The 18,856-nt window shown below is 39.5% G+C and overlaps 2 protein-coding genes across 2 annotated transcripts; one reads left to right on the forward strand and one right to left on the reverse strand.

Moving 5' to 3' along the window:
• The first annotated feature begins 207 nt into the window (after positions 1-207).
• Positions 208-5,959, forward strand: LOC143709765 (rap1 GTPase-GDP dissociation stimulator 1-B). The gene is made up of 5 exons (XM_077200437.1): positions 208-524; positions 594-698; positions 2,516-2,638; positions 2,772-2,897; positions 3,823-5,959. Exons 1-5 carry the CDS (start codon positions 479-481, stop codon positions 4,296-4,298), a joined length of 876 nt encoding a protein of 291 aa, XP_077056552.1. The 5' UTR covers positions 208-478; the 3' UTR covers positions 4,299-5,959.
• Positions 1,790-17,750, reverse strand: syt15 (synaptotagmin XV). The gene is made up of 8 exons (XM_077200430.1): positions 17,617-17,750; positions 16,372-16,561; positions 16,010-16,152; positions 15,609-15,904; positions 14,511-14,681; positions 13,827-13,938; positions 13,564-13,743; positions 1,790-6,216 (listed from the first exon to the last, which is right to left on the reverse strand). The coding sequence occupies exons 1-8, from the start codon at positions 17,621-17,623 to the stop codon at positions 6,068-6,070; spliced, it is 1,248 nt and encodes a 415-aa protein (XP_077056545.1). The 5' UTR covers positions 17,624-17,750; the 3' UTR covers positions 1,790-6,067.
• Positions 17,751-18,856: the final 1,106 nt, after the last annotated feature.

The raw sequence follows: 18,856 nt of genomic DNA on the forward strand, positions 1-18,856 counted from the left end.
GCAGAGAAAATCCTCACCGAGGAGTCTGTTTTGTAGCTCAGCCAATGACATTGTTTGTCTGTTTGTTGTTCCACTCTCTCCTCTGCCCTCTAGGAGACATTTAATATGAGCGTGCTGCAGTTCACAGTGTCACCTACAGGCAGTCTGTCCACTGTGAGGCTTTTGGTAGACTTGAGGATTTGGAGTGCATTAGTGAAGGTCTCAATCAGAGCAGGCAATGGAGAGACAGGGATTGAGAGGAAGAAAATAAATGAGGTAGGGAGGAGTTTGTGTCGCAGACATACATGTATATACAAACCCGACAGAGTGGAAAGACACAAAGCAGGTAGGGGACACAAAAAGGATACATATATACAGATACAAAGCAAGAGATGGAGCTGTGTGAGATTTTACAACAGAAACGCAGTCTAGACTGTCCTAATCTGGGACACGAGCAGTGCTGAGAACTAAACAGGTCATCACAAACTCACATAGACATATGGACAAGATGGGGGCGAGTCGTCCACTGCCCAGCGTGCCCAAGGGTAAGTAACAGCAGACACAATAGAAACTGTGAAGGATGTACATTTTGATATACATTTTCTTTTCCTCAGATTCATTAAGTGTTGCAATAGAGGCCATCAGTGTGAGCACAGAACTTGTTGAGGAGGAACTGAAACCTTATTTGGAGACAATGCTGAATGTTGCCATTGAAAGAAGTCAGTATTTCATGTTTTTGTTATATATTTTAAAAAAATATGATTTATTTGGGTGTCAAATGATTGGGACAAGAGGAGCTGGATCAATAATGTACCTGTAGTTGTATTGGTGCATGTCTAACTAAACACTTCATGGCTAAATAAACTTGAAAAAAGTGAGTCCCTGCGGACTTGTATAGTACTAGTTAAGGACTTGTTTACCAAAAACCATAACCTCTGAGCATTATACCGGATGTAATAATATTTTGTGACATTTATTTATACATCATGCCTTTACAAAGTAGTTTCTTTAATAGAAAGTAAAATGAAACTGTTGTCGATTATTATTATGAGTTTGAGTTAGATGCAGAATGTGCCAGAACTTTGTGTGAGGTCTGAAAGCTGCTTAAGTGTGTATTGTAATTACTCTTTGGCTTTAGACATCAGTGAGGCTACTATCACAGGTTATTATGCCTCTTTTTTTGGAATACTCGATTCTGATTGGTCAATCGCAACACTCTATGGTTGAACATTTTACGCAAGGACCTTCAAACTGTTTCCAAACATTTATTTTATAGCTATGTTAGTTTCATGTTTTTTGTACCACTCTACATATTCTTTCTTCTCATATATTCAAATAATTTTAACTGAAATCAATGTTTGATATGTAAAAAGCAGGATAATGTACAGTCAGATTATGTGCTTAAATGATAGTGTCAGGTTTATTTTACGAATATTGGCCAGCTGACTGTGCATTATCCCCTGCTTATTACAAATCATTTGTCCATAAGGAATAAACCATACTTACTATGTCAACAAGGGTGGCTATGAGAAAAACAGAGACGCTCTAATCCGTGTTTGTCTCTGTGAGAGCCATTGAGTGACAGGATAGATTAGCCAGACTGTTCACTTGTACGCAAGCATCCAGATAGCCAGCTGTGAGCGACATCTGTAGTTTGTGGAAACATTATTTGCGTGAAATTGCATATGTTCACTCGGGGCAACTGGATAATGGTCTAGCTTGTTGGAAACAGTTGATCCAATTTGTTGGTCTTTCAGAGGGATGGATTTGTAATATACAATACCGTAAAAATGTTTGTGTCAGAACAATTTTAAAATAAATTTTGGTTACACTTTATTTAAAGGTGTCCTTGTTACAGTATAATTCTACATTTAAGTGCTGAGCAACATTATTAAACAACATGTACTTACTATAGGGTTATGGTTAAGATTAAGGTTTTGGTTAGAATTAGTTGCATGCAATTATGCATAATTTACTGTTATTAATTTAGCAAGTATATGTAACGTGTACTGTGTATGTAACAAGTAAAATAAGTGTAAATAAAGTGTTACCGAAAGTTTTAGTACTTTTAATTAACCAAGAGCTCATTAAATTAATTTTTTTAAAAAGTTAATACATTTATTTTACAAAAGATTGTTCAAATAAATGCTGTTCTTTCTATTAAACAAACAAACAAAAATTCTGAAACAAATGTCATGTTTTCAACAAAAATATTGGTAATGGTAATTATAAGAACTGCTTCTTGAGCGGGAAATCAGCATATTAGAATGATTTCTGAAGGATCATGTGACATTGAAGAAATGATGCTGAAAATTCAGCTTTACTATTGCATGAATAAATTACTTTAAATTATATAAAATTAGAAAACCGTTATTGTTTATTATAATAATATTTCACGATATTACTGTGTAACTGTAAGCAACCTTAGTGAGCATAAGTGATTTAGTTTAAAACAATAATGCATTTTACTGACCCCAAACATTTGAACAGTTGTGTATCTCGATTGTTTAGAATGAACTTGTTTTCCCTGCCCTAGAGAAAGGCATATCCGAGCAGGTAGTAGAAAGCGGGATCCTCCCAGTTATGGCTCAGATTTTAAGAAGGAAAAGCACTCTAACTACTTACACTGCCAGACTAGTAGCTGAACTGGCCAGAGACGGTGAGAACAAATGTTTTATGTATACTGTTTTTGTGTTAATAAACATGTTTATGTTAATTTTTTTATTATCTAACTGTATACTTATAGAATAATAAACAGATTTAGAGCTCATCAACTATAATTTCTTCTTTAGCTCCTGTGAGAGAGCAATGCTTTGAGACGGGCATTGTGTCTGCCCTTGTGACCTTACTGCTAAGCCAAGACCAGGACCTTCTCCTTCACGTTAGCCAGGCCATCGCCAGGATCTGCTATGACAGCAGTGAGTGGACCTGAACTTTTGCCCTTTTTTCTTCAAACCATACATTTTAAAAGCAATACTGATGTGAAAGGGCATAAGACCATGTGAAAGTCATATTTCATTGAGTAAGACTGAGATTTTAAGTAAATTTGAAGCACCCCATCTGTGAATACAAAGGTATTGAACCCCAATTGATCTGTATGAGAGGCAATTGTAGGATTTCAGCCTTGAACCTGAATCTGAGATGATGAAGAAAGAGTGGTTTCAGAAAATAGTTAACATTTTCAAATAGTTTCACTTTTGAAAGAGTTTGAAAAGGCATGTTTTTCCAATGGTAATGCTGTGGGGTTTTTTTCGCCTGCCTTTTGTAATGATTACACTGGAACAGATGGTGTTCACATAAGAGATGGAGAAGTGGAGCTTTCAAGAGCTGTGTGTGAACATTGCCGGATAATATTTAATGTCACAAACTGTAAAATACTTACTGGCAGGTTTCGGAGTGAAATAACCCTTAAATAGCTTACGGCAGCTGCTGTTTTCAGAGAATGTGAAGAGAGTCAACACCAGATTTTTAAAGGGATACTGAAACAAAAAAATTTTGTCATCTTTTACTAACTCTCATGTCGTTGACTTTCTTCTATGAAACACAAAAGAAGAAATGATGAGAAATCTCTCAGTGTCAAATTGGTTCCCAATGTGTGTTTGTTTCCCAATGTTCTTCAAACACATTCTTTTGTGTTCCGCAGAAGAACGGAACGCTTACAGGTTTGGAACTATATGAGGAATGTTTTTGGGTGGAGTATCCCTTTAAGAAGCTGGCAACTTCATTGCAGATTTTTAGGAGCGCTAAAATGAAACACAGGGAGCTGAGCGCCCCTTAGTGGAGCTTAGCACCATATATCTTTGATGTAAACTTGAGATGTAAGTGTGATTACTTTCTTCCCAGTCTTGCAGCAAGAGCGATTCCTGAGACTCGGAGCTGTCCCACGACTGGTGTCGGTTCTTCTCCAGCACAGTGGAAATGAGGCACTGCAGAGCTCTTGCCTTATGGCCCTCTGTAACCTGGCTGACATGGGTGAAGAGGACGGCTCCATGCTTTCTTGGGAGGAAGGGGCATATTTCGGCGAAGGGGAACGTGTGTTCCGTGGCACCTCGCGTTACTGTTTCGGCTTCTCTTCCGCTGTGACGGTGGTCAGGCTGAAACAGTGGACTAACGGCCAGTACTCTGTGGCAGTAGAAGTGCTTCAAAGGTGCTCCAGAATGCTGTGGGGCGCAAAAAACGGCCACCAGACTGGACACCGCTTACCGAACTTTGCCCACCTGGGAAGCTGCCCCAAATTTTATAAAGTTATCAAATGCTCAGTGAAGAACATACCGAGAAACAGGAATCTGAGGGCAGCCGTGCTTCATACCCTCATGTGAGGCTTCATCGTAGTGCTTTTGGATTTGTCAATTAACATCTAAGGTGGCCTAAACAGGCGATCTGGTGTTAACCACATCCTGACATTTAAGGAGCTCATTTCAGGCAATTGTATTAGAGAATGGATCTGAAAGAAACAAAAATCATAGAATATTACCGCTCTTGGTTTCCTATTGCTAAGGTACCAAATGAGTGTCAGAATCACAAGCCAGGTCACAAGACATACTGTGTCCAGGCAGTTTAAGTCTTAGATGCTGGTTGTAGAGCATGAGAACAGGTGGACGCCAAGCTGCAATCTGCTAGCCTTTCTGAACTCTGTGATTAATCCATAAGAGGCCTTACAGTAGTGGATTATCCAGACCCAGAATTCGGGGTCAGAGCAGCTACACTCACCCAGGTCACAATATGCAACCATGTTGCAAATGCACCAAGGGAAATAGATTTATAGATGAAAATTGAGATTTATGTTTACATTTTTTCGAGTCCAGGTGAAAGCAGACTTAACAAATTTGATCAGTGTTACACATAATTGGGTTTTAAATTTCATTCAGGTTTGAGAACTGGAGAATGTTAATGTCCATCAATAGCAGTGTAAAATAAAACTCTGCTAAAATGGCCTATACCCATATTGCATGCATGTAGGCCCAGCGGGGGTGGTGGATTTCACACGGTGTGTAGGGTTCCCTTCCCACAGACATGGAAAAAGTTGAAACATTAAGGGAATATTAATATTGTGTGACTAGATTTTGCTTTTGTGTAGAGTAAAACCTGCTCAAGCTACACTACTGTTCAAAGAGTCGGTAAGATTTTTAAATGTCTTTGAAAGAAGTCTCACCAAGTTTGCATATATTTGATTAAAAGTACAGTAAAAAACAGTAATATTATTACAATTTAAAATAACTATAACTATAACTTCTATTTGAATATATTTTAAAATGTAATTTATTCCTGTGATGGCAAAGCTGAATTTTCAGCATCATTACTCCAGTCTTCAGTGTCACGTGATCCTTCAGAAATCATTCTAATATGCTGATTCGCTGCTCAAGAAACATTTCAACTGTCTGTGTTGAAAATGGTGTAAACTCTTCTTCTTCTTATTATTATTATTATTATTATTATTATATGTTTTAGGATTTTTTGATTAATAGAAAGTCTAAAAGAGCAACATTTATTTCAAATAGAAAGCTTTGATTACATTATAAATTTCGTTACTGTCACTTTTGATCAATTTAATGCATCATTCCTGTCTGAAAGTATTAATTCCTTCTTTTTTTTAAACATACTGACCCCAATCTTTTGAACAGTTGTGTATGTCCAGTTTGTAAGTGAATCATTCTTATGAATTGGCTCTTTTCAGTGAATCAATCAAACTGAACGATTCAATAGCGATCTCCGTGACACTACATGGGACAAGAAGTTTGGAGAATGGCTTTTAAACAAAATCCTTATCCATCATAAACAACTGGAAATGTCATGGAAATGTATGGGTCAAGGTCCGATGTGTGGGAACCCTGTGGTACAACTGGACTTTAATTTTACCTCCGGCATCGTCACACAAATGTTCTGATGGGACTGTTATTATTTTTAAATGACGTTATTACAAGCAAACTCATTCACAAATTTATGCTATCAATAAACCTTTTCTTTTAACTTTTTTCTTTAATTCCATTTGATTTTTGACATCAGCCTTGTTCTGATAAAACACTTCCCCCTTAAATACAAGTCTACCATTCTTTTCAAAGAGAGGAGGTTGGCATTGAGTGGATGTTGTTCAGTGAGGGCCCTGTACTGTGTCAGCGGATCCCAGTGGGTGCCATTGCCTGACCAGCTCCTGTGGTTTGCTGACCATGTCATTCCAGTGTTCCAGTTCTCTGCCCCTTGCATACATGAACGCCCCAATGACCACAATCCCCAACGACACTGGCATTAAAGACAAAATAGAGTGACTCAGTAAAGATACATAGGGGACAGACATTTTTAATGGTGCATCAAAAATAGCTGTATGTCTTTCATTTTTAATTACATTTATTATCAGTATAACAATTTAAGTGAAAAGTTTAATAAATTAATATGATCTGCACAAATTTGTTTAATTAGTGACCTATAAATAGTGTAGAATTTTAAATGTTATTAATTTTACACCGCAACATTTGTTTGTTTTAAATATTTCTGAAATGTACATCTTTCTTTGCTGTAACCAATTTTTTTGTAGTATCAATATGGTTATTTTAGTATTATTTATACTATGTGTTGTTTTAATGAATTATGAATGAGGTTTTGTTTTCATATTTTCAGTTTTTGTTTAAATTTAGGTTTAATTTGTTGTAATGTTGTTATGTGCTTTTGTCATTTTTTATTAGTTTTTTTTTATATTACCATTTAAGTTTAATTTATTTTTATTCAGTTTTAGTTATAGTTCAGTTTTAGTTCTTATTTATGTCCACTTAGTAATTGTATGCTTCATCTAATATTTATCTAATGTTTTTTATCTAATATATCAATTCTAGGGCTGCAACAACTAATCGATAAAATCGATTATAATCGATTATGAAAATCGTTGTCAACGAATGTCATTATCGATTAGTTGGTCTGCTTACGTCACGGGGAGCGTTTACTGGTACGCACACACACGCAATGTCTCTCTCCCTCAGGCGCTCTGCCGAGCGCGCGCGCTACACGGTTTGGAGCAGTCTCTTCTGTCTCGCATGCGCGCTCTTGCTTGCGCGCTCTAGATGTCGGGAGTTTGAACTAATTCGCGGGCATCAGGGAGCCGCAATCAATATGCGGGAGACTCCCGGGACTTCCGGGATCTTGGGATGTCTGTATTTTGTCTCGAGCATCAGGTTGCGCAATCAGTTCGCTCGCAACGTAAGTTATGGATTAAAATAGCGCTACCGCAGAAATAGGTTAAATTAAAACGGTCTTTACAAAGCGAAGCACTAAATATAAAGGCAGTTAATAACAGCAGCAGTAAAATATTGTTTTTTAGTCACTGTACTCAGTGGTTTTCAGCGAATGCTTGTGCACTAATGCATAATTTCTCCTGTCCTTAACTCAAGCCTGTTAGCTTGCTGGGTAACGTTACCTCCATTCCGTTCTCTTTTTATAGCATTTGTCTACTAAGTTTTAATTGTTTTTCAAACGCGATCTACTGCGGCTCTACGTTCACACAATTGTTTTCAGTCTTTCTATATTTATTTAATCAATTTATCCTTATATTATACTTTTATATATTATATATAATATATATTATATTCTTTATCCTTATATTCCTTATATATAATTAATTTTAAATAAAAATTAAATGAATTCTATATTTTAGATGTTTTTAGTTTGTTTTTAGTTCAGATATTCACATCTGAACAACATGTCTGTGTAAATTTGTTTTAACAAAAATTGTGTTAAAACATAATATGTTGGATATCATTTTTTTAACAATAATCATGTTTGTCAACTTGCCATCAGCAATTATCATTAAAAACAATGCAAATATTGATATTAGTAAAACTCAATGTGTGGCTTTTGCACTTTTTAAAGTACACTTTTACACATAAATACCCTGATTTACGGTTTTATTTAGTTATAATAAAAAAAAATCTAATTTAATTTCTATCCGATTAATCGATTAATCGAAAAAATAATCGTCCGATTAATCGATTATCAAAATAATCGTTAGTTGCAGCCCTAATCAATTCACAAAAATCTTTCTTATGGTTTTAGTTTTAGTTATCAATAATAACGTCTCGGTTACATATGTAACCCTCGTTCCCTGAAGGAGGTAACGGAGACGTAGTCGACGTGTCAACTGATTGGAGTCCCAATTGAAATGCCACTAGTGCTGCCACCTTCCAGTGCCTAGACAGAAGCCTTCTGATCCCCCCACATTCTTTTGAGGCGGAGATGGAACAGGGCTTAGGCCAGGGAAGTCACTATTGTTCCACAAGACCACTGGGAAGGCATTCTCTTTTGATGGAAAGGAATACGCTGCGGAAGCCACATCCTGCCCGAAGGGAGAATACACATATGGAGAATACACATATGGACTGGGGGGATGACCGGGCTGTACAACATATGGAATGTCGCTGGGATGGCTTAAACCTATGACAGGGAGGGGTACTCAACCGGGCAGTTACGGCAGAGTAGGCTCTGTCGAGTGAAGACACGGGCTCGCAACATATTGACCCAGCCTAACACAGGTTTAACTAGTGCATACGAGTGATAGGCCTGGCCTGGACGTTCCACCATGTCCGTTGCCGAAGGGTATGGAGGAACTCGACAAGGTTCGGCTAATAAGGGGAACTCGCTGGATCAAGAATTGTGCACGTATCCAGTCCATAGGAGGGGAATGGCGCAGCAAGCCAACACTTGGAACTGGGCTTACAGTGAAACTGGATTAATGTAAAGGGAGCCCACGGTAAGCAGCGGTTCGACACATAGGCTAGTTTTTCTAGCCCCAAGTCTATTTGTCATCTGTTCAGCGAGGCGCTCTGTGTCAACGCCTAGGAGGGAGCAATACACTTAGGAGGAGCTCACCACCCAGGTGGGCACGTGCAACTTGGGAAACTTTCTTCACCAGGCAACCACATTTAGTGGGCCAACCCCTGCTTCGAAACAGCCTTCCGTTCTGCTGGTCTCCGTAACAGACAAGAGCTGGTCTGAGGTCCAGCCTTTGCATTCTGAGCATGTATAACCGCAATGGAGCGGACGGACAGAGAAAAGCCAGGGCTGGGTCTGCCTCCTTCGGGGAAGCGCTTGCAGGTTCACTTCCTGGTCCCATAGGAGAGGTAGGAACCTTGGGTCTCAACTCTCTTGAGAGTTAACCAGTAGGGGTGGGAATCTCTAAGCAACTCACGATTCGATTCGATTACGATTCAGAGGGCTGCGATTCGATGCTAAAGCGATTATCGATTATCTGAATCTTTGTGTGTGTGTGTGTGTGTGTGTGTGTGTGTGTGTGTGTGTGTGTGTGTGTGTGTGTGTGTGTGTGTGTGTGTGTCTGTGTGTGTGTGCATATAAATACTTTGCTTTAAAAGTACAAAGTAATGACCCATAAAGAATTAACGTACAATATATTTTATTAACATTGCAAAGAACCAACAGGAAAATAAATGTGTGCCTGAACTAGCAGCATACTTGTAGTAAATTAATAATATAACAACGACCGTTACAGCCGAGTGTTTTTCCTCCTCTGGGTGGAAACGTGTCATATGGCTTCTCATATTTGTAATGTTTCCGAAATATTTTAGTTTTATTCTACATAGCTTACAACTAGTGTGGCTCTTGTCCAGCTCCTTTCCCCCTTCAACTTCATAGAAGCCAAAATATTTCCACTTGTCAGCTTTTAACGAGGAGGGTGTTTGGATTTCGCGCTCAGCTAACCCTAACCCTAACCCTCTGTTATGAGTTCAGAATTCCGTCTTTTGCATTCTGTCAATATTACGTTATTATAAATATATATATATATATATATATATATATATATATATATAAAAAATTATCGATTTTTGACATTTGTGAATCAATTCAGAATCGTCCACGTCCGCATCGCGATGCATCTAAGAATCGTTTTTTCCCCCCACCCCTATTAACCGGTGCGAATTCCAGGCAAGATTCGTTAACTGAAAATGCGTGCAAGTCCCTACCCTCTAGATAGAGACCAAGCAAGCAGGAAAACTGTTTCTCTAAAAACAGGATTTTTAACTCACTGCCTGCAGGGCTCAAGGGAGGCCTCTGCAGTGCGGTAGCACCAGAGATAAGTCCTAAGAGGGTAAAGAGGGGGTGCAAAGCAGATTCAGTCTCCTTGCTCCCCTCAGGAACCTGATGATCAAGTCGTGCTTCCCATGGATTTGTATCCACTGCATCCTGATGTGCGTCAAAACAGAGGCAACAACATTTTGAGGTGGAGGAGACAGCCCTCACTCCAACCCATTAGCAGAAAAGAAAGCACTGAAGTGATCGAACACGTTCGGGATCTTAAATCACCATATCACCATATCTTAAATCACCATATCAACCAGGCTGAGCCAATGATGGCGCTTCTGAACCTCCGAGGTGGACATCGCAAGACCGAATGGCACGCAATGATACCCGTGCCCCGGAGGGCGAGGTCGGATGCAGTGCGGTGCTCACCTATGAGCGCACGGTCTGGGCTACCCTCGTACATGTCCATGAGTGCCCTGGCCTGATAGACCTGTAGCAGCGCCATGGCACGCAAATAGGAGGCGACTTGCCCACAGGCCTTGTAAGTTCTGCCCGTCTGAACTGACGAGAACTCACAGGCCTTACGGGGAGACAAGGATCCCCCTTCCAAAAGGCAGCGGCTGCCGGACACAGGTGCACTTGTGTCACGACAGACCGCTCCACTGGAGGGATAGCCTCGCCATCCTTCACCGCTCCTGGGTCAAAGGTAGTGAGGGGGGAAAAGCTATTCAGGCAGTTTCTGGCAGAGAAAGGTGCCGTCCACAACCTGTTAAGCTCCATGTACTTCGGGAAAGAAAGGCACCAGAGCGGCGAGCTGAGAACCAGCGCGGCCCGCCCTGGGACACCAATCCTCCAACCGAGACTAGAGCAGGACACAGTGGAGGACTCCACTCGAGCCCGGCAGCCTCGGCGGCCCGTTTCAGAATAGCTGACAATTCTGAATCCAGCTCGAGCAACGTTACACTCCCAGAGGGAGATAACGCAGCCGAGTCGTCATCTGCAGAGGCCAGCTCACCCTCCGATGCTGCTTTCGACATCCTATCCTCTGGGGGAACCCCAATTGAAACGGCTGATCGGCCCATTTTAGAGGGACCAGCACGTTCAAGAGGAAATTCCACCAGCTGCAGTGTGATGGAGGAGTGAGGAGACATCAAGAGTGGAGACACTCTTCAGAGACATCAACATGAAAATCGTTCGGCTCCGAAGCGAAAGACAACTGGTACGTGCATCCACTTCCTTATTTATACCCGCGCTGCGGGGCGGAGTGTGAGATGCAGATCTTGCACGCCAATGTGCATTGGCCCGTTTTAACAGTACTCGAAGATGACAGGCTCCCTAAGCGTGATCCCAATCAGTCGACACATCGACTACGTCCAACGTGAGCGACTGAAAGGGGACCTTGGTTTTCTTGACCATGGGATTTCATTTTTATGAACATTCATTTTTATGAACATTTACATCTGTTCCCCCAATATTTTAGTTTTAATTAACATAATGTAAATTATATTATGCTAATTAATATAAATTATAAAATTAATATTAAAATATTGATTATTTGTAATTCTGTTATTTCTGTATTGAAGGAATAGTTCATCCGAAAATGAAAATGTTGTCATTTACTCACTCTCATGTTGTTCCAAACCTGTATGATTTTCTTTCTTTTGTTCAACAGAGTGTTTTATAGGGCTGCAACTAACGATTATTTTGATAATCGATTAATCGGACGATTATTTTTTCGATTAATCGATTAATCGGATAGAAATTAAATTAGATTTTTTTTTATTATAACTAAATAAAACCGTAAATCAGGGTATTTATGTGTAAAAGTGTACTTTAAAAAGTGCAAAAGCCACACATTGAGTTTTACTAATATCAATATTTGCATTGTTTTTAATGATAATTGCTGATGGCAAGTTGACAAACATGATTATTGTTAAAAAAATGATATCCAACATATTATGTTTTAACACAATTTTTGTTAAAACAAATTTACACAGACATGTTGTTCAGATGTGAATATCTGAACTAAAAACAAACTAAAAACATCTAAAATATAGAATTCATTTAATTTTTATTTAAAATTAATTATATATAAGGAATATAAGGATAAAGAATATAATATATATTATATATAATATATAAAAGTATAATATAAGGATAAATTGATTAAATAAATATAGAAAGACTGAAAACAATTGTGTGAACGTAGAGCCGCAGTAGATCGCGTTTGAAAAACAATTAAAACTTAGTAGACAAATGCTATAAAAAGAGAACGGAATGGAGGTAACGTTACCCAGCAAGCTAACAGGCTTGAGTTAAGGACAGGAGAAATTATGCATTAGTGCACAAGCATTCGCTGAAAACCACTGAGTACAGTGACTAAAAAACAATATTTTACTGCTGCTGTTATTAACTGCCTTTATATTTAGTGCTTCGCTTTGTAAAGACCGTTTTAATTTAACCTATTTCTGCGGTAGCGCTATTTTAATCCATAACTTACGTTGCGAGCGAACTGATTGCGCAACCTGATGCTCGAGACAAAATACAGACATCCCAAGATCCCGGAAGTCCCGGGAGTCTCCCGCATATTGATTGCGGCTCCCTGATGCCCGCGAATTAGTTCAAACTCCCGACATCTAGAGCGCGCAAGCAAGAGCGCGCATGCGAGACAGAAGAGACTGCTCCAAACCGTGTAGCGCGCGCGCTCGGCAGAGCGCCTGAGGGAGAGAGACATTGCGTGTGTGTGCGTACCAGTAAACGCTCCCCGTGACGTAAGCAGACCAACTAATCGATAATGACATTCGTTGACAACGATTTTCATAATCGATTATAATCGATTTTATCGATTAGTTGTTGCAGCCCTAGTGTTTTATGAATGTTGGTAACCAGACAGTTGACGGCACCCATTGACTTCCATAGTATTTTTTTTCGCCTACTATGGAAGTCAATGGGTCCCATCAGGGGCGTGGTAGCGGGGGAAAAAGGGTACCGAGTACCCAGGGCCCGAGGCTAGGGTTAGGGTGGGGTGGGTTAGGGTTAGGGTTAGGTTGGGGGGGTTAACCCCCCCCCCCCCCCCCCCCCACCCCCGTTGGAGAAGTCGCCGCGCTCAAATCAAAAGTCCGTCTCCGTATCTCTCTCATCCACCCCCCGCCCCCCCCCGTTGGAGAAGTCGCCGCGCTCAAATCAAAAGTCCGTCTCCGTATCTCTCTCATCCACCCCCCCGCCCCCCCCGTTGGATAAGTCGCCGCGCTCAAATCAAGAGTCCGTCTCCCTCTCCCCCCCCACCCCCCCGTTGGAGAAGTCGCCGCGCTCAAATCAAAACTACGTGGCGGGGGGCCCAGCTAGATGGTTTGTACCCAGGGCCCAAAATTTGGTACTACACCCCTGGGTCTCATCAACTGTCTGGTTACCTACATTCTTCAAAATATCTTCTTTTGTGTTTAGCAGAAGAGGGTGAGTAAATGATAAAAAAAAAATTATTTTTGGGTGAACTATTCCTTTAATAATAACAGGATAGTGCAGGTGAGTGTTGCCCTGTCGCCTTGGAAATGATTGCTTGACATTTACCAGGATCTTTTGTGCTGGGCTGCTGAAGCTGAAGTGTCAGAAAGGCTGTGTCCAGCTGAATGGGCAGGAGTCTGAAGGTGAGCCTCTCATTAAAGGATGGATAATTTCCTTTTGCCACAGAGGTCCACTTGTTTCTCACCACCTGATTATGCATCTTTAGAGAAACCTGGGCACACACACCTGTACCATTCATTTTACACGTGAGTTAAAGGTGCAGAGACTTCTTGTAACTGTGTTGTATTCTTTACTGCTCTGTTTTTCACCTGCATCACTGGAACACTGCAACCCTCGGGCTCGTAAAACAACCACAGTGAGGCGGTGTAGGGACTGATTGTAGTTCAAAGACACCTGGATGTCACCATTTTTTGAGAGGGGCTACAACAGCAGAGAAACACACACACATTCAGTACATTTAGTACAACACACTTTCCCACAAAATGCTCAGAAATCAGATTAAAGGCATGGTTCACCATAAAAAATAAAACTTCTGTTTTTCACCCTTATTGTATGTCATTCCAAACCTTAATGGTTTTCTTTCTACTGTGATCCACAGATGGAAGTTATACAGGTTTGGAAAGACTTGAGGGTGAGAATGTTCGAATGGATAGTTCACCCAAAAATATACAATTATGTCGTTATTTACTTACCCACAAATTGTTTCCTGTAAGTCTCTTTCTTCTGTTGAACCCAAAAATATATATTTTTAAGAATGTTTCTACAGTTTAACAGTTTCTGTTCCCCATTGACTTACATAGTATTTTTTTCATACTATGGAAGTCAATGGGGACCCCCAACTGTTTGGTTACCCACATTCTTCAAAATATCTTCTTTTGTGAAAGAAACTCACACACGTTTAGAACAACTTGAGGGTGAGTAAATTATGACAGATTTTTCATTTTTGGGTGAACTATTCCTTTAATATCCTAAGATCTCTTAGAGTATCATACTTGATCACTTTCATTGTCCAGATCCCTCCATTGCACTTCGCCTGCTGCCTCCTTTATTTCAGAATGTCTGAGGGGGATCAGAATGTGACCCACTAGATGGTGCTTCTTCTGATGGTCCACAGTGTACATGCTCATATTCAGAGAGCACTGGTCAACACAGCCATTAGATACCTGTTACAAGGCATGGAAATCAGGTTATTTTGACCATACACTACCATCCAAAAGTTTGAGGGTGTTTTTCCCCCCCAGCAAGGATTAATTAATTTGATCAAAAGGGACAGTAAAGACATTTATACATGATACAAAAGCTTTTTTATTTCAAATTAATGTTGTTCTTTTGAACTTTCTATCCATCAAAGAATCCTGATATATTAAATTGTAATATTTCACACAAAAAAATCTGATCAAATAAATGTAGCCTTGGTGAGCCTATGAGAAATATAAAAGTATTTTTAATGCATTAATAATGCAGCATGCTTTGTAATACACCTTATAATGTGTTGTATGGTCCCATGAATAATTGTAAACAGTTATAATACCTTATAATACGTAAAAGAGATTTACACCTGTTACACCTTCAGAAAGTATAATGTATAAAACACATGAAAAATAACCAAGTATAGATGTAACCATGATCCATTTTAAATTTGGCTACAATTATTTATAAAAATACATCACTTACATTATGAATACCTTTACAGAGCATTATACATAAAGGCTTATCTTAGTTTATTTTTTAATTTTATTATGATGTTGTTTTTTTTACAAATTGGGGATTAAGTTGAAATTAATGTGAGTAAAATCAACAGCTAAACTTGTATTGAACCCAGAACATTCCTCTAAGCGCTCTATAGTGACTCTGGAAACCTGCTAGCAACGGCCAATAGATGGAGACATCAACTATGAAATGTCTTTTCTATTTTCAAGAAGTTTCTCCATTTTTTAGAACAGAAATGTTTTTGAAAATGAATCCACAAAAAATCATGAAACATTCGTCCAAATCACTTGAATCTTCATAGAATGAGGAAGATTTTGCTGTTGTACCCACATCCAGAGAGACCATCTTAGATTCCTGATGTTTATCAGAGGAGACTCTACCTGAAACACAAAGGTGTCGTTGAACTGCGGATGACATCCTTTCCGCTGTGCTTTGGCCTGCCGGTGTCGTCGGTCGTCAGACGGCAACAGCTGCAGTTTGACCAGTGTGTCGTTACTCTGGCAGCGAACAGGCAGGTTAGCGGCTCGGAGTAGAGACACCACCAGCTGCTCTCTCTCCTGCTGGTACCGCAGAGCGAACCACAGACGAATCGCTGAGCCGTTGGGAAGGGCCCATTCACTGGGTTCCTCTGGGAGCTGGTACAGGTCTGGCCTTATGCAGCCCAGGGGAAACAAGCCTCAAAAACCACAGAGCAGAATGAGAGACCGTCAAAAGATCATCTTATACTTTCTTTTTATCATCATTTATGACATCAAATGCCTTTATTCCAGTCCTGACATACTCCCGCTTGTTAGAGAGCCTCGCTGGGTGTGCAGATCCGGATGGAGTTCCCATTCCTCAGCATACTCTCTTCCCTCTTTCCCCTCGTTTAATTGGGATGTTCTCTTGAATTGAGGAGGCACGAAGAAAGGAACATCACCTGAGCTGTGAAAGTTCAAAGGTTATAAGAATGCATTTCAATCCACATTGCATAGGAAATGTTCGGTGCCAAATGTCACATATTACTTTTTAAAATGTGAATATATATATACACATTTTAAAAACATGTGTGTGTGTGTATATATATATATATATATGAAATGAATGATACAGTATAAATCTTATATTATTGTCATTTCTAGACAAGCAACAACTGTTATTTACCCATAGCTGCTACTCTCTGTTGTCTGAAGCACTGGAGCGGTGCATCGTGGGATTGTGGGGGTGGTAGGTATCAGTCCTCTGTAGAGTGTTTGAGTTCGCCTCTTCCTCCACAGTAGATAGACTGATAGGCCGAACAGCAACAGGAACAGAAATGCTCCAGATAGTCCACAAGCCAGTGCTACAAGTGGATCTAATGGCACAGACACAGAATAAACTCAGCTGACGGTCACCCTCACCTCTCACTCAGTGTTTCATACAACAGAGAACATGGCTTTGCATTAACTAAACCTGCTGTGTGACACCATTGGACAGTCTCTTTCTCTCATGCCTTTTAAATAGACGTGTCAAGTGTCTTGTGTCAACACACCTTAGTGGAGACCTGCATGCAAGAGGTGGAGCACATTGTGTTTCTGCTGCTCAAGAAGCACAGTATTTCTAGAAAAACAACCTGTTTTCTCCTTTACTGTAAGGGAGTTACTGCAGCCACCTTAAGGAATCCAGTGCAGGTGAACCAGAACTTTGTAACAGGTATAGTAGTTGATTTAACACAGCTCATTGTTCAGAAATTAAAAGTAAAACTTACATTATATAATAATTCATTATTAAAATGTAAAATATATAAAAAATTATATATATATATATATATATATATATATATATACCATAATGTTAAGCTAGTTTGCTCCATTGTAGGACAAATCTGTTGTTCAAAACATCTTCTTTTGTGTTCAAATGATGACAAAATCTTAATTTTTGAGTTAACTATCCATTTAAATAAGCATTTGGCATTTATGATACTAACTGGTATCTAAAAGGGTCAACTATATATTAATTTAATTTAAGTTTACATATTTACAATTGCACATTCTAATGCCTCACTGGTCAATAATTGTTCAATTGCACATGAAGATTATTAGTGTACAGGGGGTCAACCATATGTTCAGCAGCGTCTAATGGCATATCACATTATCAAACAGAAATACATGTCGCTATGACAGCACTAGACCATCATGTCTGAAAAAAAAAGCTTCAGTGCAACTAACATACATAGTACACAATAACGTGTCTGGCGCAACTTATTTTAAGTCATATTAGATGACAAAGCACTGATCAAATATTTGCAGGCTGGTAAAACAAACAATGTCTGTTTGTCTTAAAGATCCACTATCACACAGTATTATATCTGTGTAAAATAGGTCTCAAGTATATGGTTTGTACAACTATTTCCAATAATTCTCTACTCACCAGCCATGGGTGGCCACAGTCTAACTCCTAACTGAATAAAGTGTCTTGCTCTCTCCAATACAATCACCAATCAGCAGTTTCCCATTTTGCCCAGAGGCCGTCTCATTGGCACTCTTCCTGATGCCCCATTGAGAGTAAGCTGTTGCTTCTGACAGCCTGGTCACCCTATAGGAGAGTACTACAGTCTCCCCGAGGCTTCCCAGGTTAGTTAATCAACACCGTACACTGGTTTAGGCAGGTGACCGCCAGTTGCAGTATTTATTTCCAAACAAACACAAAACCTTGACGCAGTGCAGTGAGCATGCAAATAGCAAGCTACATGGACTTCCAACCTAAAGAGCTATTGTGGCAATTGTTTAAAGATAGTTCGGATTTTTTTATTTTAACATGCGGATGTTACTATTCTATGGAACCACCACAAGGCTCATAGACTGTGGTTTAATAACTAAAGATTGAATGTTATGGCGTCCACTAGAGCCTAGTTTGCATTCACTAAGTGTTAATGAATAACTCTTGGACAACAGGGGAAGTTTATCAAGGCTGTGATCAGGCAACACGTCTGCTGTTCCCACAATACAACTAAATGTAGTTAACAAGACATTAGATCGCAATAATAATGAAGTGTTTGGAGAAAATTATGATTAATTTTGTTAAAACAGACGTGAGTGGTCTATCAGACCAACTTCAGTTTGCTTATAGGAGCAATAGAAGTACAGACGATGCTGTTATAGCTATAACACATTTTATAAATAGGCATTTAGATGATCCAGGCTCGTATGCGCGTCTTTTATTTGTAGATTTTAGTTCAGCTTTTAATATGTTGCAACCACATCTTTTAATTGCAAGGCTGAATGATTTTAAAGTCAATCCACTTATTATAAAATGGTATTATTCTTTTTTGACCAATCGTAGGCAGCAGGTTAGTGTTAATGGGACACTATCTGAATTCAGAACGTTAAGCACAGGAGCCCCTCAGGGCTGTGTTAGCTCACCGGTTTTGTTCACTTTGTATACAGATGATTGCAGAAGGCGTTATTCTAATAACCACATCATTAAGTTCTCAGATGATACTGCAATTTTAGGGTTATTGAAAAAGACAGAGGACTTGTCTGAATATCTGTCAGAGATTGAACAGTTTGTGAATTGGTGCAAGGATAACCACCTAGCTCTGAATGTCAATAAGACGAATGAAATGGTGTTCGACCCTAGAGGAGTTGGTGATCACAGGCCTGTGATTATC

This window comes from Siphateles boraxobius, unplaced genomic scaffold (assembly GCF_051911475.1).
Source record: "Siphateles boraxobius isolate OS27281-9 unplaced genomic scaffold, OSU_SipBor_1 46, whole genome shotgun sequence".
In the NCBI taxonomy this organism is placed as follows: domain Eukaryota; kingdom Metazoa; phylum Chordata; class Actinopteri; order Cypriniformes; family Leuciscidae; genus Siphateles; species Siphateles boraxobius.